The 25772-nt window shown below is 55.8% G+C and overlaps 1 protein-coding gene across 1 annotated transcript; it reads right to left on the bottom strand.

Annotated features, from left to right (window-relative positions):
• Positions 1 to 4266: 4266 nt before the first annotated feature.
• On the bottom strand, positions 4267 to 25268 carry PSD4 (pleckstrin and Sec7 domain containing 4). Its single transcript, XM_040993555.1, has 17 exons — positions 25171 to 25268; positions 17507 to 18567; positions 16063 to 16188; positions 15731 to 15818; positions 14916 to 15303; positions 12373 to 12549; positions 11886 to 11966; positions 11616 to 11728; positions 11341 to 11399; positions 11094 to 11183; positions 10374 to 10417; positions 9858 to 10018; positions 8772 to 8842; positions 8499 to 8662; positions 7952 to 8096; positions 7617 to 7760; positions 4267 to 6313 (listed from the first exon to the last, which is right to left on the bottom strand). The coding sequence occupies exons 2-17, from the start codon at positions 18455 to 18457 to the stop codon at positions 6056 to 6058; spliced, it is 3060 nt and encodes a 1019-aa protein (XP_040849489.1). The 5' UTR covers positions 18458 to 18567; positions 25171 to 25268; the 3' UTR covers positions 4267 to 6055.
• Between the last annotated feature and the right edge of the window lie 504 nt (positions 25269 to 25772).

Here is a 25772-nt window from a genome sequence, read left to right as displayed (position 1 = left end):
AATAAAAGGCAGATTATACAGATGTGGCAATTTGAAGGATCATTGCCTCTGTCCTCTTTTTAACTGCTGCATCTGGAGTTTTGAAGCCGCTTATCCCCACCCTCCCTCTGCCAGGTCCCCGCCTGGCTGGAGGCCCCCGTGGGGCTAAGGCACGCGTGGGGACAGCACCTCAAAAGCTGCCCGCTGCCGGTGGCATGTCCTAAGCTCACACATGGCTGGCTGCCGGGGTCAAGAGTGGCAGGGTGGGTTGAGGACACAAGGCATGGGTGTGACCAGGGAAGGGGGAGAGTGCGGGAGAGGAAGAGGAGGGTTATGGAGAGTGGGTGGGCAGGATGGGAATGTGGGAACCAGCCTGGAAGGTCAGGAATTGGGGTGGGGGCTTTGCGTCAGGCACCAGGAAGGGGATCCCTTCTCCTCTCCCCACCCCCAAAAGCATGCAGAGGATTATCAGCTGAGGTCTTAAGCCTGGATCTGCAGGTTCTGTCTCTTCTTCATCAAAATTCATTTGTTAAGCCTCAATTTGACACTGTGCCAGGTGCTATATAAACAGACATGGTCCCTGCCCTTAAGGAATTTCCAACCTAAGATACACACATACACCACGCACACACATACACACAAACACACACACACACTGACATTTCTGTTTATTTTGCTTTAAATATTAATGTATTCCCCACTTCATTCCAGGAGGATTGGAGACAGCTCACAGGAAATACATGTGATACATTAGCAAGACACAAATGAAAAATTGAACATCAGAGCTACAGGAATCATACCAAGACAGTCCAAGTGGGTCTGAGGCCACAGCAACATGGGGCTGGACCTGTGGGTCCTGAGTCTCTTGGTGGCCGAGTGGAAGGCTCATCAAGGCCACGACCACGGCTCGGTTATAGAGGAGACTGTCCACCTGAGCTCCAATGAAGGCAGCTAGGGATAGACACTGCCCACCCTGGCCACCCTGCTGCCTTGCGTCTGCAAGAAGAGCCAGGGCCTTCGCTCCCAACCCCTGCTCAGATCTCAAGCCTGTACCTTTCAACCCTTCCTACAGCTCTGGGAGGTCTTTCCACAGATGAACACATGGCTGTGGCCAGTCCTGGCAGAAATGCTTGTCGCAGAAGTTGAAATTCTGGGCTGGGTCCACCCAATCCAGGGTCCCAGCAATGAAGGCGCACTATGGGCTGCAGGGATGGGGATGGGGTTGGGGGTCCCAGGCAGACCCTAAAAGACCCTCTCTTTCTCCAAACATGTGCCTCCTCCTGACCCCCCAAGTCATGCCATAGCTGTGGACAGAGCTCAGAAGCTCCTGTGCTGATGCCCAAGTTGGAGTAGAGGCCGCTCTGGGTCCAATCAGCTCACGATCGCCCTGGTGTGCCTCTTTGAAAGGAGTGGATGGGGCATCACAGGATCATTAGCAGAAAGAGGGGGCTCAGGTCTGGGGCAGGTGGCACCAGGTCAGTCTTCAGGAGGTATTTAAAACAAAGCATATCCAGGCTGAGTCTCCAGGAGGCATGTCTTACACATGGCTCAGACTCCAGATCTAGAAATACGAGTTGAACGTTAGGAGATATTTCCCAAGAGATATCCTGCAAGCCCTAATCTGCCAGGTAAGAACCCCTGCAGTTCCACTCCGTGGGAGGACTGAGGTCATGGTGGGAGGCGTAACGGGATAACACAGAGGTAGCACTGTGGCGTAGCATCTTAAACCTTCACCCACGGCACTGACACTGTAGATGGGCACTGGTTCAAGTCCCGGCTGCTGCACTGCTGATCCAGCTCCTATGAATGTGCTTGGGAAGCTGGTAGAAGATGGCCCGGGTGTTTGGGTCTCTGTGCCCATGTGAGAGCCCCAGAAGAGGAGGAAAGAGGGAGCCAGAGCCAGCATTGATCGCAGGAAGGGGCAGGAAGGCCACAGGGAGGCTGGGGGCGTGTGATGTCAGTTGGTCTCTCCCTATCACCCCTGCCTCCTGACCACCAGGTCTCTTAGCCCATCCCTGTCCCCAGCTTCTGAGTGACCTTTCTTCCCAAAGAGGAACTCTGACTGCCTTCTTTGCCCTAGGGACAGGTCAGACATGGGCATGCAGCCCCAAGGGAGGGTCGCTTAGAGGGACTCCATGCTGCAGTTTGAAATCTGCAGGAAGCAGGCAGTTCTCTGTTGGAGACTTGTACCCAGAAGGAGGATCTCGGGAGCTGCTGGGGTCACCTGGGAACCACTGGGTTTGTTTTTTTTGCTTCCTAGGCTGGCAAGTGGAGCCTCAGAAAGGCCAGAGAGAACCAGGGCCCTGGAGCGGTTATAAACCTGTGCTCAGCATCACCTGATCCCAACACAACATCCTTTCCTGCTAAAGCCCACTTGTGCTCAGACTGCATATGGGCAACTGCAGGCAGAAGCTGCACTTCCAAATAGGAAAGCATGTTTGAGGGCAGAACCCAAGCTGGAGCCCAACAAAGGCGGGAAGGGTGCCCGCCTGAGTGCAACAGGGCTTGTGTGCTAATAGTTAACCTCACAGACTCTCCTCCTGTGCCAGTCATTGTTCCCAGGGATGTTTGCCTGTATGACTTCACCTGCTCCTCACGCAGTTCCTGTGAGGTAAGCAGAGCTATTATGTCCCATTTTAGAGAGAAGCAAACTGAAGCAAAGAGCATAATTGGCACGCGATCAGTCCCAGACACTCCAACCCCATGGTCTGGCCATGCTGAGACCAGGTCACACTGGACCTGGATACAGGTTCAGGCAGGTCACACAGCATGGCCAGAGTCAAAGGTAGCTGAGAAGGAGGGGGTCTGAAGGCTGAGCCATTGGCCCTGATGATGTCAGGAGCTCTAGGGCTGATGTTTCCGGGAAGGGTGGAAGCTCATGTGTAAGGAATGAACGAGAGCCAGGTATGAGTGGGAACCATTTGAGAGAAGGAAAGAGCTGGTGCAGACACACACCCTGGGGGGGTCTTCCTGGGAAGCCTACAAGGGAGGAAGGCGCAGGGGGTAGAGGGCACATTCAGGAACCCCTGTAGAAAAGAGGCCCCCGGCAGAATTGGAGGTGGTGCTCAGGTGCAGGGAGGGCAGGCCCCTTCAGTCACAGGCTTGAAGATTGCACCTGTTCTTGCACCGAAGGCCAAGAGGAATGGAACAGATGAAGGCATCTGCCAGGTCCCACAGTCGGAACACAGACACACAGAAGCACTGTGCGGGCAGCTGTTGGCAAAGCACAGGGAGGCAAGGAGCCTTGAGGGAGAAATGGGTGGGGGGTGAGGGGAGTCTGCTGGAAACGGTGGTGCAGCTGTGAGCATGCACCTCAGGGTGGGAGGAGGGCCTGGGAGGGGGGAAGGTGTGACCATGTTGTCCCATGGTTCCACGCCATTGCACTTTTCTCCCCCCACCCCATTTTTCTTGTTATTTATTTTGAAATGATTTTTGAGATTTACATGGAAGTTGCACCAGTAGTACAACTCATTTCCAGGCCCTCGTCTTAGTCTGACCCCACCTCTTGGCATTACATACTCATTTCACCTTCTCAGCAAAACGCCCTAGGCTGGTTCTGGTGCAAGCGGGAGGAGAATGTGCTGTTCTGTATTGCGATCTGTACCGCATGTTCGCAAGAAGCAAGACGCTGTGGCTGTGGCTGCCTTCCAAGTCCTCACAGACCTGGCCTTAGCCCAGCCACCACCTCCCCCCCCCCCAAACGTGTGCCCAACTCCAGAAGACCCTGAGCCTCCCAACTGTGATATGTTCATCTTGCCCAAAGTGACCTGCAAACACACAAGCCCCTGCTCCCAGCAGAAGACAGCTGAGCAGTCTGGAAACGCCCTGGTCACGGATGGCTCAGCTGCGTGGCAGTTCTGCAAAGCGCAGGAACATTCTTGGGATGGAGACCAGGTAACACACCAATCTGGAGTAGCTTCACCTGTCCCATCCTGGGACTGAGCCTGGGGCTCACTCAGCTGCCTACCTGAACCACGGTGGATCCAGGGAAGTGGAAGGTTCTGGTTCGAGTGCTGGATGGCACAGGGGCACACAGACGCACACACTTGCTGTCTTTGTAGCTGCACACCTGAGCAGCACAAAATAGGAATATGCAAGCCCGCCCCCCAGTGGTCATATGTCACAACTGCAGCCTTGAAAACCCAGTCTCAATTTCCCTAAATACCCTCCCAGCAGGTGCTTGACGAGGTTGCACAGTTAGCATCGTTGAGCCCGTTAGGCTTCACCAGTGAAGGGAAGGTCCTGTTCCCACATGAGAAAAGGCGTACAGGAAGTGTCACACATGCATACAGACAGACCTCCACATTTTATTCTGGTTTTAGGTGTTTGGCCCAGCAGTTAAGGTACTGGTTAGGCTGCCCATCTCCCACATTTGAGAGCTCAGGTTCGATTCCTGATGCTGGATTCCTGTAAATGTGCACCCTGGGAGGTAGCAGGTGATGGCTCAAGTGGTCGGGTTCCTGTCACCCACTTTGGAGACCTGGATGGAGGACTGAGCTCCCCAGCTCTGGTCTGGCTCAGCCCTCACCACCATAGGGCATTGAGGGGCAGTGAACCAGCAGATGGGAGGAGTTCCTTCTCAAATAAATAAATAAAAATAACACATGTCCAGGGAGGTTCTGGGACCTGGTCCAGGCCATCTGACCTCATTAGCCTCAGCTCACATCTATCCAGCTGTATCAAGTGAGACTACTGGCTCCATCCCACAGTGGCTCCTAACTATTGTGACCTATCGGCTGCTCCAGGAGCCTTGCACACATCTGTCCTCCTCTGCACAGGCTGGCCGCATGACATGCCTTTGCAGTGTGTACCCCAGACAAGGCAAGTCACGGGGAAGCAACAGGCAGGATCGTCCTCACACACAACTCCTCAGATCTGGTCCATAACCAGGGCTCTGACATTCTTGTGGAAGCCACCAGTGGCTCATGAGGAAGTGATCCTGAGGTCCCGTCTAGCTTGGACAGGCCATCACTGTGTGCCTCGTGTTTTCACATATACAAGGACACAGGGGGCAAAGAGACCTACAGGCTGCTCCCTCTGCCTGCCTCATACACACACATCCTTCCTCATGGCTTCTGTGTACTGTGCAGTCGTGGGGTAGACAGTGCAGTCGCAGGCCCCGGGGCTGGTTCTAAACATTACGGGGGTGGATGGCTAGGAGTAAGAGGGTGGCCCAGGAGGAAGGCTGAGGGAGGCCGTGTGTCATGGGGCAGCAGCCACCGTGGAGGCTCCTCTTGGCCAGCAGCCCCCTCTCCAGGACACACTTGACTGAACAGACACAATAGAGGCTGCTCCCTGCAGCCCAGCCTCCTTCCCACAAGCCCAAGTCCCCGGAACCTCCCCCCACCACACACACACACACACACACACACACACACACACTCCCCTTAGAGAACAGGTCCAGCTGGGAGGCAGCCAGAGGGCAGGAGCAGGGGACTGCCCAGCGCAGGGCTGCCAAAGTCCTTGGAGCCCACCCATGGCAGGAATGCAGCCTTAAGGGCAGGGGTGCATGTTGGGGGGGTCTCACACAGCGTACTTGTCTAGCTCTTGCCTGCTTTCCATCCCACACATCCCTCCAAGGCTGGTGCTCCCCTGCCCCTCAAAGCAATGGTCATCATGCAGGCTCAGGGCTCTGCACCCAGGGAAACACCTCTTTGATCTGGGAGACAAAGGCACTGCATCCCAGGCAGAGGCCCCAGCCCCTGGGCTGGGTTCTGCTCTGCTAGCTAGCAGCAACTGGATCTGTGGGGCAGGAACAGCTACTCCCTGTGCATGCCTCCATAACTGGTGGATTCTGGCTCACACTGGGTTGGTACACATGCTCCACCCAGATGTGGCATCAGGGCCATGGGCGGCCGTGAAAGGCAGCTGTCCCAACAGTTCCTACCACAGGGCTGGTCCCCCACCCTGGGGTGCCCATGAAATAAGGCCACTCTGGATTCTGGGGGTGCAAGGATGATTGTCCCAGGATGGAGCCAAGTCTTCGACTTCCCTCTGCCTTGGGAGCAGCCAGGAGACAGGGCGGGGCTGGCAGCACCCGGGCAGTTCACGGGCATCAGGCTCCGCCCCAACGGCTTCACAGCTGGTTGCGGTTCCGTTTGGGGATGATCTTCCGGTAGGTTCTACGCTCAGAGATATTGCGCTTCACCTTGGCTGTGGTGGGGGCCTCCTCTTGGTGCAGGGACGGGCTGGAGTGGGACTTCTTCAGGCTGGGCTTGGGTTCCCGTGCACCAGCGGCTTCCTTCCCCAGCTGCTCCTCCCACAGGGCCAGGTCTCCCTCTGGGCATCGCAGCCGGGCCACCAGCAGCTGCACATACGTCTCGTAGCGGGTTTTCTGCAACACACAGGCATGCCACCCCCCTTCTCAGCCCCATGCCAGCTCCAGGGGGCCCACGGGAGGCTGACCTCCCCATGGTACAACTCCCAGATGTTAAGAAGTCCCAGGGACCAAGACTGCTACAGAAGGAAGCTGGGTGTCTGGACCCCATAACACCACACATGCCAACCCCAGCCTACTCTGATCAGCAACCCCTTGCAATGCTGTTGTGATTGATGTTTCTAGACCATGTTGCATTCCAGATGTGACAAGATGCTCCACCCATTCCACCTGCCACCAGTGTAGCACTGAGCCTGGATGCAGTGCCATCGGGCACTAACAGATTGCATGCTGAATGTCCTTACCTACTGCATACAGAGGCCTCCCTCTGCCACCGTCATCTACAGGGGGATGTCCCAGGACCCCTCTCCAACATCCACCGGGCTCCTACAACTCTGAATAGTACATCCCAGACAGACCTGCAGCGCCAATCATTTCTGCCAGTTTGTAAGGAAGGAAATGAGGCTGGTGGAGAGCTAATGCCTGCTAACAGTCCTGGCTGGGCCGTGGGGCAAGTCCACAGCCACGGACCTGACCCAGCAAACCAAGGCAGATGGACCAGGCCCTTGAAGGCTAGCCAGACAGCAACGGGGACCCAGTGGGCACAGGTAGCAAGCACAGGTGCCCCCTTCTGGTCTCAGAGCCCTCCACACTCAAATGGCCTCTCAGCTACCCTAACTGCCCCCTCTCTGGGTTCTCAGGACCTGGGTGATGGAAATGTGTGCACCGAATGGGGGCCAAAGCCACACAACCAAACAGTGTGGTCGGACAGAGGACTAGGGGATAGAGGGCTCTATGATGCTAAGGCGCTGGAGGCCTCGCCTCGGGTCAGACCAAACATGACGCAGGCAGGAGACTTGAGCTGCATGTAGGTGTTTGGACAAGAGGTTTGATGTTGCCATGCCTGTGTCCTTGTCCCCTCTAAGATGGGGATGGCATGCTTAGCCAAGAGGTGCTGGACAATGAAACGACCCATGCCAGTCATACAAACTCCATCGGTACTACCTGTTAGCAGGTGGATGTCGGAATGATTCAGACAAAATAGTTTGTCCTTCTTAAGAGCCCACTACACTCAGAAATGGGGTGGTGGACAGCTATAAAAGTAACATCTCCTTCTGAGTGTTAGCAGAAAGGCGTCCGCCCCGGGGACTGCCGCGGAGGGACTGAGAGGTCCACTCACACTGGGCTGGCACACACGCTCCGCCCGGGCAGGGACCCGGCGGCCACGAGAGGGCGGCAGAGGACAGGGCGGGCGCCTCACCTCGTGCTCCAGGTACTCCTTCCGCATGCGGTGCTCCTCCAGCTCGCGGCCGCGTCCCCGCCGTTCGGGCAGCTTCCTTTGCAGGTCCAGCAGGTCGTCGGAGGCGGCGTCCAGGCAGTTCTCGTGGGATCGATGCTGCTCCTCCTGTGAGCAGGAGGCGGTGGCGGAAGCTGTCTCGGGGACCCCTCCTCCCAGGGCCCTGATGAGTCAGGCTGCAACCCGGCCCCACTCTCCTACTAGGGTCAGGTGTGCACTCCCCCAATTCTCCCCTTTGGGTGCCCTTCCGCGGGTTCTCGGGCTGGGGTGCACACACCCATCACTCTGGGAGACCGTACCAGGGAGCTCTGGGCTGGGCCCATGGGCAGGATGGGCCGCACGAACCGGCGCTGGGAGCCCACCGCGGCGGGGAAGGGCGGTGCTGAGTGCGTGGCGGCGGCCAGGTTGATGCGTGCGATCCAGGAACTCATCTCCTTGGCCGTGCTGTGAGACAGAGGCGGCCATGGGTCCCCGGGTCACCGAGTGGGTATTAGCATCCCCCCCACCCACACACACACCTGTGGCCTTCAAGAGCCAGCAGCCTGGTCACCTGCTATGTGAGGTTACTGGACTTCTGCCCTGGGTCAACCAGGAAAACACGGGAAGGCAGAAAGTTTTCAAGCTACCCTCCTGGAACCCTGTCTTCCCCAAGGGCAGGCTAGGTGGAGGCTGATGGATGCAGAAACCGAGAGGAGGAGCAGGAAGCACCCAGGGCCCCCAGCATCCACTCCCAGCTCTGCGTTCTAGGAGCTCCAGGACCAGACTGGCAGGACCCCAGGAAGTGGTGCTGGGACCAAGACAGGGGAATTTAAAGCCAGCTCCTCTCCCCACCCACCCGGGACTCACGGTGCCTGGAAGAGGTAGAGGCGCCAGTCTGCTGTGCGCAGCTGGAAGACGTGCGGCTTCTTGGTGTAATGGGTGGCCGGAGTGGCCAGCGAGTGGTGCACCCCCACGGGCTCATCCACCATCTGCTCCAGTAGGCTGTCCCCATCCAGGCACTGGCTGTCTCCCTGCACAGGGCACAGGGAGCTCTCAAGGAGGAAGAGATCATCAACTGGCCAGCCACCCTCCCTCCAGGTTCCTCCTCACCCCCAACATCCCCCTCCATCACTGTCCTACCTTCAGGAAGTAGAGAACCATCCCTCGTAGTAATGTGTGGAACATCTTCCAGCCGCGCTTGCCCCAAGGTGCTGCTCCAGGAGCAAAGCATGAGAGTGGGTGCTGGCACCCACATCTGCATCCAGGCCCACACAACTGTGGGTCCAGCCCCCACCCAAGTGCCCCAGGATGCACACAGAGAGACACTGCATACTAATACAAGAAATTACAGACTCCACATAGGTCAGGGTGTCCCCTCAGGGGAAAACCAAACCGGTCTATATGCGAACACGGATGTTCACAGACCGTTGCCAACCTAAATACATGACTGTAACCCATGTGCAAACACCCCATACACACACTCTCTCTCTCTCTTCCACTCAGGTACCCTTCTGGGCCTGTGGGATGATCTCATTGTATCCATCTAGCGAGGCTCAAGGGCTCAGCTCCCAGCCTTGGGGTGTCTCCCTGTCACCCCACTCTGAGCACCAGCAGCCCACCTCCGCTCCCCTTCCTATGCTGTCCTCATGTGGTCAGACTTGGCCTGACTCCCTCCTGTTACTGCCAGGGGCTCTGCCTTGGCCCCTGCGGCTTCTCACAGCCATGCCAGTTCCTTCCTGCTAAAGCTGTGATTTCCCAATTGGATGCTGAGGTCCCTGCTCTGGCTACGCTGCTGCCCAGCTCAAAAGCACCCCCAACTCCTTCCACATTCCCCGGGTGCCGAGACAACTCTGCCTGCTCTTTTCTCTGTGGCAGACACTCTGTGCCCAAGTTCAAAAATCCAGACCCTCAGCATCTCCCCAGGAACCTTCCCGGTCCCTGTCCCCCTACCCAGCCCCTCAATAAAAGTAGACAGCCACATGCCCAGATGCATCACAGCCCTCCTGGCATGTCCAGCTCTTTTCACCTAGGATCCCAGGCATGCATGTGCCCTGCCTACTCCCTCCCCGACCCATTCTGAGGGCCCAGGAATAACCAAGAGCCTTACACAGCACCTTGTCCATGGGGGTCCTACTTCAGGATTTATCCCTGCCCATGGGCTGGCCCGGGGCCTGGAGTGGCACAGCGCTCTATGTCCCGCCCTGTTCTCAGGCAGCATGCACTCACTCTTCTTGCCATCTGCATCATGATGCATCTTGCGTGCCAGGATGCCCTGCTTGTAGGTAGGCACCATGGGGTCCTGGGTCAGCTGGAGGAAGGGGTTGCCCATCTTGCCAGCTGGGGGAGATGGCTGCACCTTCTCAGGTCTGGCTGAGTCCTCTTCATCCCTGGATGCATCAAAGAATCAAACTGGGTGCTGACTGGACACAGAGTGCTAAGAGGTACCTGTGACCCCAAGACCTCAGCACCGTCTCTCTTGACAGGGAGCCACATCCCAGGACCTTCTAAAAGGAGTCTTCCCCAGTTCAAAGCCAATCTGTCCACTCTTGGACATGCTGCTCACCAACCCCCTTGCTACTCCTGCCCCTTTCCCCATCCACTACTTCTGGCTCTGCCCCACTCAAAGTGAGCCTTGTCCAGCCAGGGCCTGCACTTTTCTGGTTCTTGGTGGGTGGCAGTGAGGACAGGCCCAGCGTAGGGGCTAGGAGACTGAGAAGAGAGGGGAAGGCGGTTCTCACTCACACGGCCCACTCAAGCTTCTCACTTCGGATAGACCAGTAGAGGGCCTGAAACAGAAGCACATGAGGGAGAAGGATACTGAGGGCTAGGGGTTGGGGGACAGGGATGGGGAACTTCAACCCACAGTCTGGTATAGGTAGGAGAGATGCATATGTCCCTCCGTTCCCTCAGTATAGCTGCCCCTCCATCATGCATCCATCCACCTATCCTAAGCCATCCATCCATCCATCCATCATCCATATATCCATGCATTCATCTGTTCATCTGCCCATCCATCTGTAACCCACCCATTCATTCATCCATCCATCCAGTCATGCATGCATGCAGTGCCTAACACAGTGCCTGGCACACAGTGGTATCCAGTAGGTCTAATAAATGTTCACTGCTCATGTAGTACATGCTGCCGTGAAGCTTGGTTCTCCATCCCCTCTGAGAACCAACACCCCAGAGTTTCTCAGACTTTCCCAGTATGTCTCACCTGGAAACCCTAATAAAACACCACTGGAGCCCCAGCCTGAGAGATTCTGATGCAGCAGGTTCAATATGGGGACCTATACATTTGCACAGCTTGACAAGCTCCAAGATGTCGCAGATGCTGCCAGCCAGGAGCCCCACAGTCAGCAGGCAGCCTGGCCAATAGGGGTATTTCTGGCAGGGCAAGGCCTCAGCTCTGTATACACCCCCCCACCACCACTTTCTTGGGGTCCCAAGCCCAGCAGGTACCTTCAGCAGCTCCTTTGGGAAGTTGCCACCATCTCGCAGGCCATGCAAGTTGGTTATGAATTCCTGGCAGCTCATGCTCTTGCCGATGTTCTGTGTGGCCATGGAGAGAAGTGGGACAGCTGATTGAACAGCCCCAGCTGGCTGCTCCATCTCGCCCAGGCTCTAGTCTTCTCTCCCCTGCACCCCCAAGTCACAGCCCCTGGCCCAGCGCCCACCTGGGATCCCACAGGCTCTGCCCCTTCCTCACCTGTCCATGCAGGTCTGTGTTTAGGAGCATGATTGCACAGGTCAAGGTGTGTACGGAATCTGCCCAAGAGAGACAAAAGCTCAGAGAGCACTGAAGCCAGACGCCCCAGGACAAGCGGGTGAGCCCCTACAGTTTCTCCATGAACCCCCACCACGCTCCCAACAGCCACCGCCCAGTGAACTCCCGAAAAGGCACAGGACAGTCCCATGCCTTCCCACTCGCAGGTCCTCCCCAAACTTCCCTGGCCCTGCTCCCCAGGGCTGACCCCTCTCTACCTGCTGAGGGGAAGAGGCTGGGATTGCAGTAATGGAAGCGTTTGGAGAACTGGTAGAGGACTCTCTCCCGCTCCTGGGTCTCCCCACTCAGCACCAGCGCCTGGAGGAAGCCCCTGCCAGGAGGGTGAGGGTCAAAGGGTGGGCCTGGCTGGCAGACCCCTGGCAGACCCCAGCCCCTTCCCCTCCTCCCTCTCAGCCAGTTAGATTCAAGCCTTGGGGCTTGTCGCCGCCCCACAGCCATCCCTGCCCAATTGGGCCTGAGGATTTTACCGAAGGGCACGGTCCAGGCTCTGGCCTCCAAACTGGAAGAAGTTCAAGTACGCCTCAGCCACGGCCCTGCTGAAGTCATTGCTGGCAGGGGAGATGGAGATGAGGCTGATCCCCTGAGGTCGGGCTGGAGTCCCCAGGGCCGGAACACATCAAGGGATCAATGCATGGGATGGGAACCACGTAGGCAGAAAGGGTAGGGGACGAGGGGTCTGGTCTGCCCCTGGCAACCCCATCACTGCTAAATGGGAAGGGCCAGGGGAGTCTGGGTGGGTAAGGGCAGATTGGCGTAGGGATCCAGACTGCAGACAGGCAGAGGCAAGGCAGGCACTGGAATGGGACAGGGCCCAGTGCAAAGCGGCAATGGTGCTGGAGTAGGGATGGGACACAGGACGAGGGAAGGGAGAGGCGGCCAGGAGAGGCTACCCACTGGCAGCTCCTCTCTGTCCTGCCTTAGCCTGCAGCCAGGTCCAGGCTCAAAGCCCCTTACTTCTTCTGCAGGTACGCAGCCACTTCCGACTTCCGGAAGCCCTCCAGGTGGTAAAGACGGGAGGCCAAGTTGGAGGCCACCTTGTCGGTCGTGACACCATTGGCCAGTTTGTCTCCAGCCAGCGGCCCCCGGCCTTCCTCCGGGGACTGTGCTTGGGACTTGGGGCTCTTTGTAGGCCTGCAAGAGTCATTGGTAGCCCATGAAGGATACACTAGCAAAGGTTCTGTGTCAAGTATCCTGGCAGCCTTGGCTGGAAGGGTAGAGGGTGTGGTGGAGGCATACAGAGCTCAGGGTCACACCTGGAGCTCCAGAGCCTTTGAATGATGGCCTGGCCATCCCTGGTGCTTCACTAGGGGTTCTGACTCTAAGGTTCCCCAAGGTTCCTCCAGGCACCCTCCACCTGACTACTGGCTCCCCTTGCAACACCATCACATCCAGGTGTGGTATGTCTGTTACCCATGATGAATATCTGCTATCCAAGCCAGCACACCTGGGGAGAACTGTATGGGGAAACAAAAGTCATGATAACAAAGCAACAGGCCCATCAGCTAAGATGCCATTTGGGGTGCCTACATCGCACGTTGGAGCACCTGGGTTGGAGTCCCAGCTCTTCCTTGCTCCAGCTTTGCGCTCATGTGCACCCTGGGAAATTGCTCAAGTACTTGAGTCCCTGCCGCCCCTGTGGGAGACCCAGACTGAGATCCTGGCTCCTAGCTTCAGCCTGCTGCAGCCCTGGTTGCTGGGGACCCTCAGAGAGTGAACCAGCAGATGGGAGCGGGGAACCTCTGTCTCCTCCTTTCAAATAAAGTGTAAAGAGAAGTACTTAGATCACCAACTGGTGAAGAAGTCCTGAACTACATAAAGAATGACAGTTAAGTCTACCCCATCCTATGTCGAGGGCCTGGGGACAACACGCACCTGCAGCTCTCAGTTCCAGCTTCATGGTAATGCAGTCTCAGAGAGGCTGCAGTGATGGGGGATTCCTGCTGCCCACGCAGGAGGCCTGGACTAAGTTCCCAGGTCGCAGCTTGGCTTCAGCACAGCCCCAGTCAGGGTTTTAGGTGGCAAACCAGTGAATAGGATTTCTCTGTCCCTCTTTATCTCCCTGTCTCTTACCTTTCAAATAAATACATAAATAAAGTGACTCAACATATAACCAAATCACTCATATCTAGGTAAGGAAATACTTGGGCAGGAAAAAAAAAATCACCATGCAAACACAAATTCACACAGCATTGTATATTTTACATATGCCATTTGCATGGGACTCTAATTATCTCTCTGTGTGTAACTATACGAACAGGAAGAGATCAGGGTCATGATGTATTTAAATGACCTTTTTTAATCTCACTGAAAGTCAAGCTTGAAGGAAGGAAGTCTCATCAGGGCCAGCAAACTCACGCTGGGAATATTAAACCTCTCCCGCTGTGTTCAATGAGATTCAGTAAACTCACTTCCCCCGATACAGTGTCACACCTGCGGAGTTGGACAGGTGAGCAAAAGGCATCAGACGAGGACAGCAGTCTCCAGGAGGTAGACACACTCAGGCCTCCATCAACGCTTTCTCCTCTTGAGGATACACTAAGTCCACAGTTTGGGAGAAACCCGAGGCGAACTAACTGAAGTTGCAAATTCAACAAAATCCAGCAGGATTTTATGAGTTAAGGAAAATGATTCTGGAAGACTCCAAAAATCACATGGAAAGCCACTGACCAACAGGAAGAGTCCAGTTTACTAAGATAAATCTACTGGGAATTTTTTTTTTTAAATGTACGGTTCTCACTTTAGCTGGGTTTACTTACTTAGGTTCTGGGTTGGATGAACTAACTTTTCATGAAATGAACCCTCCCTTTGTGGGCCCTGGGGCTCCTCTAAGCCATAAGGAAGATGCTGCTTTGGTTTTTTGGTCCTGAATTGTTGTCTCTGTCAAGCAAGGATTAAGATGGGAGTGGGGTCATCCCATCACCCCTCCAGCTATTGTTCCTTTAGATCCATGAGCTAAGCTATTGCTGGCTTCTAGAAGTCTCCTGGCTATGACCTCTGCTCAGCTAACAAGACAACCAAACCCGTTCCCATGTTAGAAATCACAGGAGCTAATAGATGCAGGTACACCAGTTGGCCGGCTCCCACTTGAGGTTAAAGCCTGAGATTACATAATCTTCTATGGAGCTCACTATCCAGTTCCTCAGAACCAACGAACCTCCCCTTGGCGAGATCTGTGCCAGGTTCTCTGGTGGATTACTCCCAGCAAACAGAGCAGCCCGTACTCCCCATATCATCAGCCTTGCTCCTGCCCGCTGTCAGCCTGCCTTGCTCAACAGCATCGTCTTGGGCACACAGCCCTTGTCAGATTCCCTGGGATTTGGCTACGGACAGTCCTCCCAGTCTATTCTTGGGTTCCTGTGCCTTCAAACCTTCAGGTCATGGGACCCAAGTTTGGTAAATATCTGTATGTTAAACCCTGATTGGCGTATCTCAGCTCCAACCCCACCAGGGAGGATTCTGGTCAGTAGGAATCAGAGAACCAGAGAGGGGAGACTCACCTTTCAACAGAGGTCAAGTGCTGGCTGGGTAGGGCACCACCTCCAGCCTCTGCAGTCCTAACTGTGTCTTCGCTCTTCACTTCCTCCTCCGGGTCCCGGACCTCCCCTGGCTCCACTCTCTCAGGAAAACCTGGTTCTGCCAGCTTCGTGGTGTCCACGAGCAAAGCGCGTGTGGTATCTGGTGTACACTTGGGCACAGGATCTGAGCTACAGCGCTGGCGCTGTGGGCTGCCCTCTGGGGAGGACATGGTGCCAGGCCTGGGAGCGGGGCTTCTGCTGCTCTCAGACCCACAGCTGCTGGGCTGTGGCGAAGAGGCTCGGCTCCCCGAGGCGCTGGGGGATGTGGGGCAGGGAGCAGCCGGCTGTGGGCTTCCAACTTCCATGTCACCTGCCAAACAGCGGGCAGTGAGGAAGGCACAGGGGCAGGAGGAGGGGCTGGGCAGCCACCCTCAGAGGCTACCTCCCTGGGGCTCCTCCCCTGGAGCTGGGCCAGCACACCCTGTCCCCTGCTCGCAGCAGTAACTGCTCCCACGCAGAGGCAGCGGCTCTCAGAGTTGCAGCCTGAGGCCTCGGGACTTCTGCAGAGACCCATCAGACCCAGACAGATGTGAGAACCACTGGGCCTTTGGCATGCTGCTATGTTGATTCTGCACACCACAGAAACGACAGCAGGAACCCACCCCAAATCTCTGGCTCTGAGATGATACACTGAGCTCCCCAGTGACACCTTCAGATTCAAGAATGATCTCTGGTCCCATTCGAAATTCCAAAGCCTCCCACAACCCTATTTTCCCCATGCCCATGTTGAATTTCACCTGGTTCCTGAAAAATCGGCACCTGGGGCTGGGGGGGACTCTCTTCTGTCTGCCTGGTCTCAGGCCTGGGTGGATCCTGTTGAGAGAGGTGTGTTAGTTTCAATGAGTCTTGGAGATACTAAGCAGTTCCTGGGGGGGTGAGGGGAGACATCTGGGAGAACACCGCCTCAACAAGTATGTGGGCTCCAGCCTGAGCCTTGCGTTCAGAAGAACAATGCCACAGAGAAGCCTTCCTATCCAAGCATGCTGGGGCTGAGCCCTGGAAATCAGGGTTTTCACACTCCTCTTTCCCAGGTGGATAAGTTGGGGCACAGAGAAGGGGAGTGACTTGCCCAAGGTTGCACAGGATGTGAGGCAGGGCTGAGGTCGGATGCGAAGCTTGCTGGCTCCCAAGACAATCCTTCATCCACACTGGGTGCTGCTGGGGAGTCAGGGCCCAGTCTGTTCCTGAGAGAAGTCTGAGAGACAGGAACAGAGAGAGGAGGGGTGATTTGACCAGAGGCAACCTGCTCCCAGCCCTTTCCCACACCCTCCCCTCACAGTTTGCCTGCACCTCTCTGGCCCACGGGGAGCAGCTTAAGGAGTGTCCTAGAGAGGACTGAGGACGCTGGGCCCCTGGCTGGGTCGCCTTTGCCACCGCAGAATGCAGCCAATTCCAATGATTTCCTCTGAGCACCCTGGGGCACCAGGGCAGGGTCCTGGGAGAATGCACCTGCCCAGGATGGAGCCCTAAGCGCCCGACCTGGGGTCTCCCTGCAGGATGACAGCTCCCCTGCCCCGGGGGTGCTGGTGTCCAGTGGAGATTACAAAGTTACCTCTTGTGCTGCCATCTTGAACCTTATCTCCCCAGGCAGCCTTCTCTGGGAAAACTGTCCCACTTTCTCCTGAAGGCCTTTTCCCCTGCTGCTCTCAGGGAGCCCCGCCATTGTCCCGGGGATGCTGTCTGGGGACTCTGGCCAGGGGCAGGACCACCAGGGATTGAGGCAGAAGTTAACAAAGTCTGCCCAGGCGCAGCACAATAATGTAGTGGTTAAAGTCCTCTCCTTGAACACACCAGGATCCCATATGGGTGCTGGTTCTAATCCTGGCAGCCCCGCTTTCCATCCTGCTCCCTGCCTGAGAATGCAGTTGAGGACGGCCCAAAGCTTTGGGACCCTGCACCCACATGGGAGACCTGGAATAAGCTCCTGGCTCCTGGCTTTGGATTGGCTCAACTCCAGCTGTTGTGGCTGCTTGGGGAGTAAACCATTGGATGGAAGATCTTCCACTTTGTCTTTCCTCCTCTCTGTATATTTGCCTTTCCAATAAAAATAAAGCTTAAAAAAAAAAAGGCTGCCCATCTCTCCAGGGAGGAGATGATGGAACTGCCAGACAGATCTCTCTCTGCAAGGGTCACAGGTCGCTCCTGCTGGCTGGCTATGCCCTGCTGCCAAAGGAGGGAGGGACGAGTGGGGGGAGCAGGGAGGGGGGAAAGCCTGGGTGCCCCGTAGCTGGATGAACCATTTATTCTGCGAAAGTATCCTGTGGAGCTTGAAGCAGGGAGTGGGGGGGTCACTTAGGGCTTTAATTGTCAGTGAGGTTGGCAGAAAGAAGCACCTCTGTGTGATTTCCTGTTATACTGAAGGTGACCCTAGGTCTGATTTTCTGCTCTGTTACCCAACAGTTACGAGGATGCCCCCATCATCAGAAAAGCATGTTTGAGGTCTGGGAGCCCCTGAGGTGCCCAGGTTGGGTGGAAGGTGGGAGGTGGGTGCTGGTTCCCAGAGTGTGGCTTACCTGATCTTCCTCCCAGCCAGAAGGCACTGCAGGGATGTCTCCCTGGGCGGAGGCCTCCAAGGAGTAACAGGTGTGCAGCTTATAGGTGGGCACAGGGAATGGAGGCGTGCGGTGCCCACTGCAATCAGTGGGGTCATCCTCCAAGTCCAGCTCACTCCCCAGCTCCCAAGCCGCTGTCCCTCCTGCAGGGGGCAACTCCAGGGCTCCGAGGGCCCCCAGGCCCTTGGGCTCAGCGTTTTCATCCACAGGGGCTGTGGCATCAGTGGCTGGGAACTCCCAGGAGAAGCCCTCTCTGGAAGCACCGGTCTCCGAGTCAGGGCTCTCCAGGAACAGGGGGTTATCAAAGAACAAGCTCTCCTCTTCCTCACCCCACTCGGGGGAAGCGTCTGAGGTTCCTGCCTTTGGCCATGCCTGTTTATCATCCTGCTCTGGTTCACTGCTGTCTTCTCCTGAGTCCTCCTGGATGGCAGGACTGGGGTGCAGGTCCGTGGCCCCTGAGAACTCTGCAGTGGCTGTAGGCAGGCAGCACTTCAGTTCAGCCCTGAGCCCTTCTGTCTTTTCCAACTCCTCCTCCAGGTCCAGGACGCACATCTGGGCCTGCAGGATGCCTGCCCAGAACACCACTTGTGTGGACGAGCTCTGGTTGTGCGGAGGGCTGCCTAGAGGATGGTCACTGTTCCCAGGCAGTCCTGGGGATGCTGCAGCCATTGATCTGGGCTCACCCTGGGAGGAGCAGCTCCCCAGGCGGGTGGGCTCCATGTCCTCGGAGCTGCAGGGAGGTGCATGGTGCCTGGTGGCTTCAGGAAGGTCCAAGGCTGGAGTGGTGTGGTTCTCGGAAGGTTTGGGAGGGTCCAGAGAGCATTCTCCTGAGTGGGGCTGCGGGTCTTCGCCCAAACAAAAGTCTATCAATTCCACAGTTTGAGGGGCGTCCGGGACTCGGTCGTCACCCATGGTCCACAGAGTGAGGATGCTTGGGAACCCCCTGGAGGGTCAACTGTCACAATCCCATCGCACAAACTAGGGCAAGTACAGGGCGTGGGGACTAGCAATCCACATCTACCCTGGAAATTGCCAAAGCAGATAGATGCAGGTTAGGAAAAGGCACTCATGGCTCTTGACTAGAGTGGCAGGTGGTGCTACAGAGCCCACGGCTAAGATGCCCCAGGACCTCAGTCTCAACCATGTACCTTCTGTCCACCCCACCCCAGAACACCCCTTTTGCTGGCTACAGGTGTCTCTGGGAGCTTAACTAAAAAGGACAAGCAGGTCAAATCGAAAATTAGACTAGTGGCCTCAAGAGACCCTCTTACTGGCTTGGGGAAGCAGCCACCAGCTGGGAATGCCAGCACAAAAACCATGATGAGCCAGATACATTCACACCAGAGACCAGGAGAGTGGAGCGGATTTGTGGGAGAAGACAGCACCCTGGTGAGACAGGTCACAGCCTACCTGCCTGCCTGCCTTGTACCCACCAGCCCAGGTTTCTGGGCTTGGGCCTGCCCCCAGCATGAGTCTGGGTTCTTGGGAAGCTGGCATCTTGGTTCAAGTGGGAGCAGAAACTCAGCCCCAACTTCGTGGAAGGAGAATACTTCGGCCCTTACTGCCCAACCCCCTGGGCAGGCCCCAGTTTGGCCAGGACTACACACCCACATGAGCACTGTGGGTGGTGCTTATCAAATGCAGGCTAGTCAAATGCACAGCACACATCTCCATCTTCTGCATATGGACTGTGACATGCCTGTCACTCACAGTGACCCTGTCTCCCCAGAAATGCTAGCTTGTTTTGACCTAATGGATGCTGTGAAACTTGTTTAGCCTGTTTCCTTGTTGATGCCTGCTTTCAGAGGTGCAGGGTTGGGTACACAGTCTGGGCTGATGTTCAGGTGCAGTGGGTAAGTCTGTATACCACTTTGAGTCCTTGCTGCCCTGCTTCCAATCTAGCTCCCTGCCAACACATACAAGAAGAGACAGGAAGATGGCTCAAATGCTTGGCCACTCCATGTGGGAAACCTGGATTGAATTTCTGGCTCTTAGCTTCAACCTGGTCTAGCCCTACCAGTGTCAGGTATGTAGAGAATGAACCTGGCAATGGAAAGTCTCTCTCCTTCCCTCTCCGTTGCTCTGCCTTTCAAATAAATCATTAGAACAAGTCCTGAAAGAAAGAGGACATAGGCCAACGCATAGCGTGTTGTTTCCGTTGCTCATCACACTCCCCCGGCTGCATCACCTCTTATTTTCTCTCTGCCTGGCTCTTTTTACACACTCATGGCTATCTTAAAGAAAGTGTGTGTTTGGAAGCTGTACTAAGACACCTGAGCCACCAAGATGGTTAATAAACACACATGCACACACTCTCAACACATATCAGACACAACTGCTGCATGCACACAGATGGTTAGAAAAGCTGTTCTCAACCACTGCTTAGCTAACCTCATGCCCAGCGGGTGAGCAGGGCACCTGCTGCATCGCTGACTCACAGCCAATGAAACTGAAGCCGGAGTTCGGCCTAAGGCTCCATAGCTGCTGAGACAGGCCCTGCTCTGCCCTACTCTGTTTTCCAAGAGCACCAGCCTCCCTCTACCACTAAGCTTGGTTCTGAGGTTGGAGTGCAGGGGAGGGTCTAGACCTCAACCAAAGCTCTAGGCTGTGGGTGACTGGTCTGACCTGGCCTGGCCTGGCATATGGGACTTCAACCAGCAGATGCTATAGAATCGTAGGGAAAAAAAAAAAAAAAGAATCATAAAGGGACAGCTCCCAGCAGCAGCAGAGGGCTTGGGCTGAATGAGAGCCCTCCCTACCATTTCTAGCTGAATGAACCTATGAGGTGCCTCAGCCCCTGGGGACCACCCCTCCAAGAAGAACCGGGAGATAACCGTGGTAATTCTTGTCCAGCATCACTGCTAGACACTAACAGGTAACCCCCCAGCAGTCTCAAACCAAGGCCAAGAGGCAACCACCTTTGTCATTCAGAAAAAAACAGCTCGAGAGAGAAACAAGTTAGGACTAGCATACGGGCAGGTCTTCACACACAGTCATCAAATCTTCATAAAATGCCTTTCTGGATTTTCACCCTCCCTGTCCCAACTCTACCTTGCTTGCTTTCAGGCAAATAAGAACCTGAACATTTTAGCCCCCCTGGGAAAAGTCCCCAACCAGCCTCAGGGCTCTTGTGTCCTTCATGATAACCCAGCCTCCCCAAAAGATCACTTTCCTAAACAGCTGGGTCAGGTATGTGTCCAATCTTCTGTTTGAAGCTCTGATCCAAAGGACTTGATCCATTGATCCTGCCTTCCAACCTCCTCCTATATCTGTCTCCAACTGTTTCCATTCTACCTTCACATATCTTAGGAGCCACCTGTCCACCCCATCTCCTTCCCTCCCACCCCCAGAGCCCAAGTTGAGAACTTACGAAGTCCACACGCTAAGTCTGAAGGTCAAGACCTGCTCGTCTAACCAGGTACCCGTTGTCAGAGCTCAGAACTCTCTAGGTAACAGGCCTACAAAAGCCCTGCCAGTCCCCTGGGCCTCGCCCCTCAGGCCTGACTGCTGCAAAAGGACGGTGGGGAATGGGAAGATGTCTCTGTTCAGGAGACCAGGTGGGGGTGAGGAGAAGTACTTGGTGTACAGGTGCCCCACAGGGCAGCCCCAGCTCCAGCGACCGCCTCCTTCCCAGTCGCCAGCTCCTGTCTATCTCTTGCCTGTTAAGCTCAGCTCTCTTGGCATCCAGCTGGCTCCCTCCCAGCCATGAGTTCTTGTCATCCATTCCCACAATCTCCACACATTGTATCTGAGTGTGTGCCAGCCTCTTTTCCCTGTGGGCGTCAGAGCCTTTTTCCAGGATGACATCAATTCACTATCTCATCAGTGAACCCACTGGATGGGAAAAGTTCATGCACTAATAATAGGTGTGGGGGCAGGGCCAGTCGGCAAGGGTGTCCCACATTATGTCACAGGACAAGGAGTTCCCACATGTCTCTCTTTGCACACAAGCATTTCAAAAGCAACTATGTATTTATGGGCATACAGGGAGGCACATACTGTGGACTATGCTTAGACAACAAAGGCGCACTGGATTTGCCTTCTCAGAAGAAGCCCCGTGTCCCTTGCCAGGTTCGGTGGGAAGCTGCTACAACTTCCCAGAGCACAAGAAAGCGGAGCTAGGGGATCTGAGAAGCTTTACAAAGCCTTGAGGGCATGGGATAGGGAGAGGACAGCAGGCATTGGAAGGCAATGGGTGTTAGGGGCTGGTCACCATCAGATACATGCTGCAAAATGGCATTTCCACCAGTGACAGACCACCCACAGTTTGGGGACCACACTCTCTGGCTTAGGTATACGGCAGGTGACAGGCTGGGCTTAAGTATCCTCCAGGATGTTCACCCAACGACACGAGGGATGCATTGCTCGAAAGGCAGCCCGTTCTGTTATTAAACAACATATGGCTGTGCTTGGTGAGACACGAGGCATGTGTGGCCTGGCTGTGGCATAATTCTGTAAACCAACTCAACTCCACCTGTCTTCGTGCCTTCCCCCTCGCTCTGGGACTTCACAGCACTGGTTCCAGGGTTTTCACACAGGGTTCCATTGTGCCTGGAATGTGAGTGCTGAGTGGGTAGGTTCTGTGTGCTTCCTGTTCACAATTGGGTCTCACTGGTCAAATGCTGAATGATATAAAACTGCCAATAGCACTGATGAGGCTCTGGGAGTAGGGGTGCTTCCTGTCATCCTTCAGTTCAAGTGCATTAGCAAGTTAGGGACCAGTCTTTAGCAGTGATTCATGTGCACCTGGGAGACATCTAGGTTTCTGGAGCTTGGTGAGAGGTAGTCACATTTACCTCACAGGCCGTATACTATCACAGCACACAACTTCCTCATGGGGTTGCCAAATTTTGGAAATACTCATATAGAAGGCTTGAGATCTGAGGCTCAGGGCTTATTCTGTGTTTATTGGAAAATCAAGTATAACTGGACCTTTTCCTATAATCCAGCAGCCCAGCCCATAGATGCCTATGGTGTACTCATTAGACAGCTTAACAGAGCTCATCTGTTGGGCCAGTCACCCCACACATGGCACAGGTGGTTGTACCCCATTTTTTTTTTAAGATTTATTTTTATTTTTACTGGAAAGTCAGATATACAGAGAGAAGGAGAGACAGAGAGGAAGATCTTCCGTCCGATGATTCACTCCCCAAATGGCCGCAATGGCCAGAGTTGAGCCAATCTGAAGCCAGGAGTTAGGAGACTCTTCTGGGTCTCCCACACAGCTGCAGGGTGCCAAGGCTTTGGGCCATCCTCAACTGCTTTCCCAGGCCACAAGCAGGGAGCTAGATGAGAAGTGGGGCTGCTGGGATTAGAACAGGTGCCCATATAGGATCCCAGCATGTGCAAGGTGAGGCCTTTAACTACTGGGCTACCATGCTAAGCCCATTGCATCCCCTTCTTACAAAGAAGAAAGTGGGGCTGAGATAGTGGTGCAGCAAACAATCCTCCATCTGCAGCGCCAGCATCCCATATGGGTACTGGTTTGCCTTGGCTGCTCCACTTCTAACCCAGCTCCCTATTTATGAATTGGGAAAGCAATGGAGAATGGCCCAGAGTTCTTGGGCCTTGCATAAACAAGGGAAACCCAGACGAAACTCCTGGCTCCTGGCTTTGGTAGTAAGTGGAGAGCTGGGATCTCAACTCAGGTCCAGGGCACCACACTTCTCCCACCCACAGATCAACTGTCACAGGCATTCACAATTTTGTTATGAAACAGAGGTACTGCCCAGAGTGATGTCTGCTTGGTTCTGTCCGAGGTGGCACCCCAAGTTTGTCAAAAGAAGGGGAAAAGAGAGGCAACAGATGAGCCAGATGTAGAGACAAGATGAACCTGCTTGGCAGTCTGACCAAGGGCTAGACAGACTGGGACCAGTCGTCCTGTGAACCAAACACCTCCTCCTTCAAGGAGGCCCAGTGCTGTGGGGACGGTGCTCCACCACGGCAGCCCAGTGGTCACTTAGGGAACACTGGCAGCACATGTGTAAGCAGGTCCTCTCCTCCCTGAAGGGAGAAGGGGTGAGGCCACTTCTCCTGGCCAGCAGGGTAGTTCCACCAGGCACCTGGCTGAGGACAGTCTTACCCAGGAAGGGCCTAGGGTGGATACAGCCTTGGTTTCCTGGAAGTAGGATGGTACCTGGTAGGCACAAGTGGGCCAGGAATGGGGCAGCAGAGCCCAAGTCTAATGAATGCATCTGGAATTTTCCTGCTTTAATCTCTCTGCCCCACCCCTGGTGTTTAACAACTGCAAACAAACAAGCAAGCTAGCATCCTTTCTAAGGGCTAGGCCCATCCCACGCCCTTTGCTTTCAGCTTCCTGGAGGAATCCTCCCATGCAGAGGCCGTCGGTTTCCCAGCCCCTCTCCCTCTTCTGGTTTCCAGACTTAGCAAGCTTTGGGTTCTTCGTCTCACATGAAAAAAAAACAAAAACAAAACAAAAACACCAAGATTCCTGGCCGGGTCTGGGAATTTGGGCTGGGATGGTGCTGGAGGGGTGATTGTCCGGGGGCCTGCGGGGCTAGATATGTCACTCCTAGGACAGCACCACTGCCTTAACTGGAACAGGAGCAGGGTGAGAGAACTGGTGAGGGCAGCCCCACATCCTGCCCACAAGGAGGAGGTGGAGGCCGCAGCTCACAGAAGACCACAGAGAAAGAGGCTGAGCACCCGATGGTGGGGCCAGCTGAGGCTCAGGCAGGCAGCTGAGAGGATGGAGCTGCGGGAGGCAGGGCGGTCCAGACAAAGGGACCACCAGGGAGCAACTGCTGCCGCGGGGGAAGGGAAAGGCGTACTGGGAAGCTCAGGCCAGGTGGGCTGGGTCTCTGTCCTAGGAAGCCCAAAAGTCCCATTTCCTATCCCTGGGACCTGAGCCTTATCTCCTTATCGACTGAGCCCCGCCCACCTGGGGCCATTTCTGCAAGCCCTGACAAGAGGTGTGTTTCCTGTCAGCTGACCACAGTCCTCCCTCTTACTCTCTCTCCAGCCTTCCAGCAATCAAGTGACTCCATCCACCGTGTTTAAACGCCTAAAACAAGTGGATGAGGGGAAGGGAAAGGATTGAGGACTTGCCTCCGGAGCCGACAATGTAAACTACTGGGCCCAATAAACTTCCCAAAAGGATTCCCAAGGCCTACCAGGAGGACAGGCCTAAAGGGCAGCTAAGAGGGCAGGGAGGATCCCTGCCCTAAATCGGAGCCTCCCCCTGTCGCCGGAAGCTAGGATCCCCTAGTGGCGGATTCAGCCCCAGCGGCACAGACCCCATCCAAAGCTGCCCCAATCAGGCCACGCACCTCGCCCTCCGTCCCCCAGGGGCCCAGCCGAGGTCGTCCCCGTAACCCGGCAGGCAGGGTCCACTGAGATTCTGAGGGTGAGGAAGGGGGTGTTCATGGAAGGAAATCAAACCCAGGCCAGGCGGGCAGAGAACAGCCTGGCAGAAGGAAGGGGAAGAAGGCCAGTGCCCAAGTGAGGCCAGGCCTGCAGGAGCATGCGCAGTAGGCGCACAGGGCACGCCTGGAGACCCGGCCTCCCTCCTGCCCACTTGTTCGTGGCCGTTCCCGACTCTCCTTGTCATCTGCTCGTCCCAGGTCCCTCCAAGCCCCACTCCATCCCAGGTCCACCGCACTCACCTCCAAAGGGGGCCCCAAAAGGGATGAGTTGGCCCCGAGGTTCCACCTCTGAGCACTTCCTGCTGTACTCTCTGTCTGCCCCGAAAATGTGGCGGCTGGAGCTTCCTACTTCCGCTCGCCCCAACCACGGTGACACACACCCCTTCTGCTACCCGCTGCCGCCTCCCCAGTACCTCACACTTCCTGCCCACAAGACGAGGGCCACTGCGCCTGGGTCCCTGCCGGCCCCCCACCCCCCACCCCCCGAGCTGGAGCCTCAACCCTGTGAGTGCAGCCCAGAGAAAACGTGCCCTTCAGCAAAGGGGCCAGCCAGTGGGACGGAAGGGGGAAGGTGGCAGCGTGGAGTGTGAGCAGGACCCTGAAGCCTACTCCCTGTCTGCTGTGGGCCACCTGTGGGAGACAGCATGCCCCCAGGGCATCTCATCAGCCTTCTGGTCCACCCCATGAAACCTGGACACAGACCCAGGGCTGACGACAGGCTCAGAGAGGCCAAGCCACTTGCCTCTGGGTAGCCCAGCAGCGAGATCCCAGAGCCAGGGTGAGAACACAGAGGCTCTGGTTCCAAGCATGGGTCGTGGTATACAGGAGGACCTTGCCCAGAC

This window comes from Ochotona curzoniae, unplaced genomic scaffold (assembly GCF_017591425.1).
Source record: "Ochotona curzoniae isolate NIBS_2020 unplaced genomic scaffold, NIBS_Ocur_1.0 contig_883, whole genome shotgun sequence".
NCBI classification, from domain to species: domain Eukaryota; kingdom Metazoa; phylum Chordata; class Mammalia; order Lagomorpha; family Ochotonidae; genus Ochotona; species Ochotona curzoniae.
The sequence above is the reverse complement of the archived record's forward strand: the minus strand, read 5'-3'. Positions and strand labels throughout refer to the sequence as shown.

Bases quoted from the DNA above. Each gene is read 5' to 3' on its own strand.
- PSD4 (XM_040993555.1), bottom strand. From the start codon at position 18,457: ATGGGTGACGACCGAGTCCCGGACGCCCCTCAAACTGTGGAATTGATA. The intron at 12,550-14,915 runs GTGAGTCTCCCC...TGACTCTTGCAG, and splicing joins CACTTGACCTCTGTTGAAAG to GCCTACAAAGAGCCCCAAGT. The intron at 11,184-11,340 runs GTGAGGAAGGGG...ATGGCCACACAG, and splicing joins ACACAGACCTGCATGGACAG to AACATCGGCAAGAGCATGAG.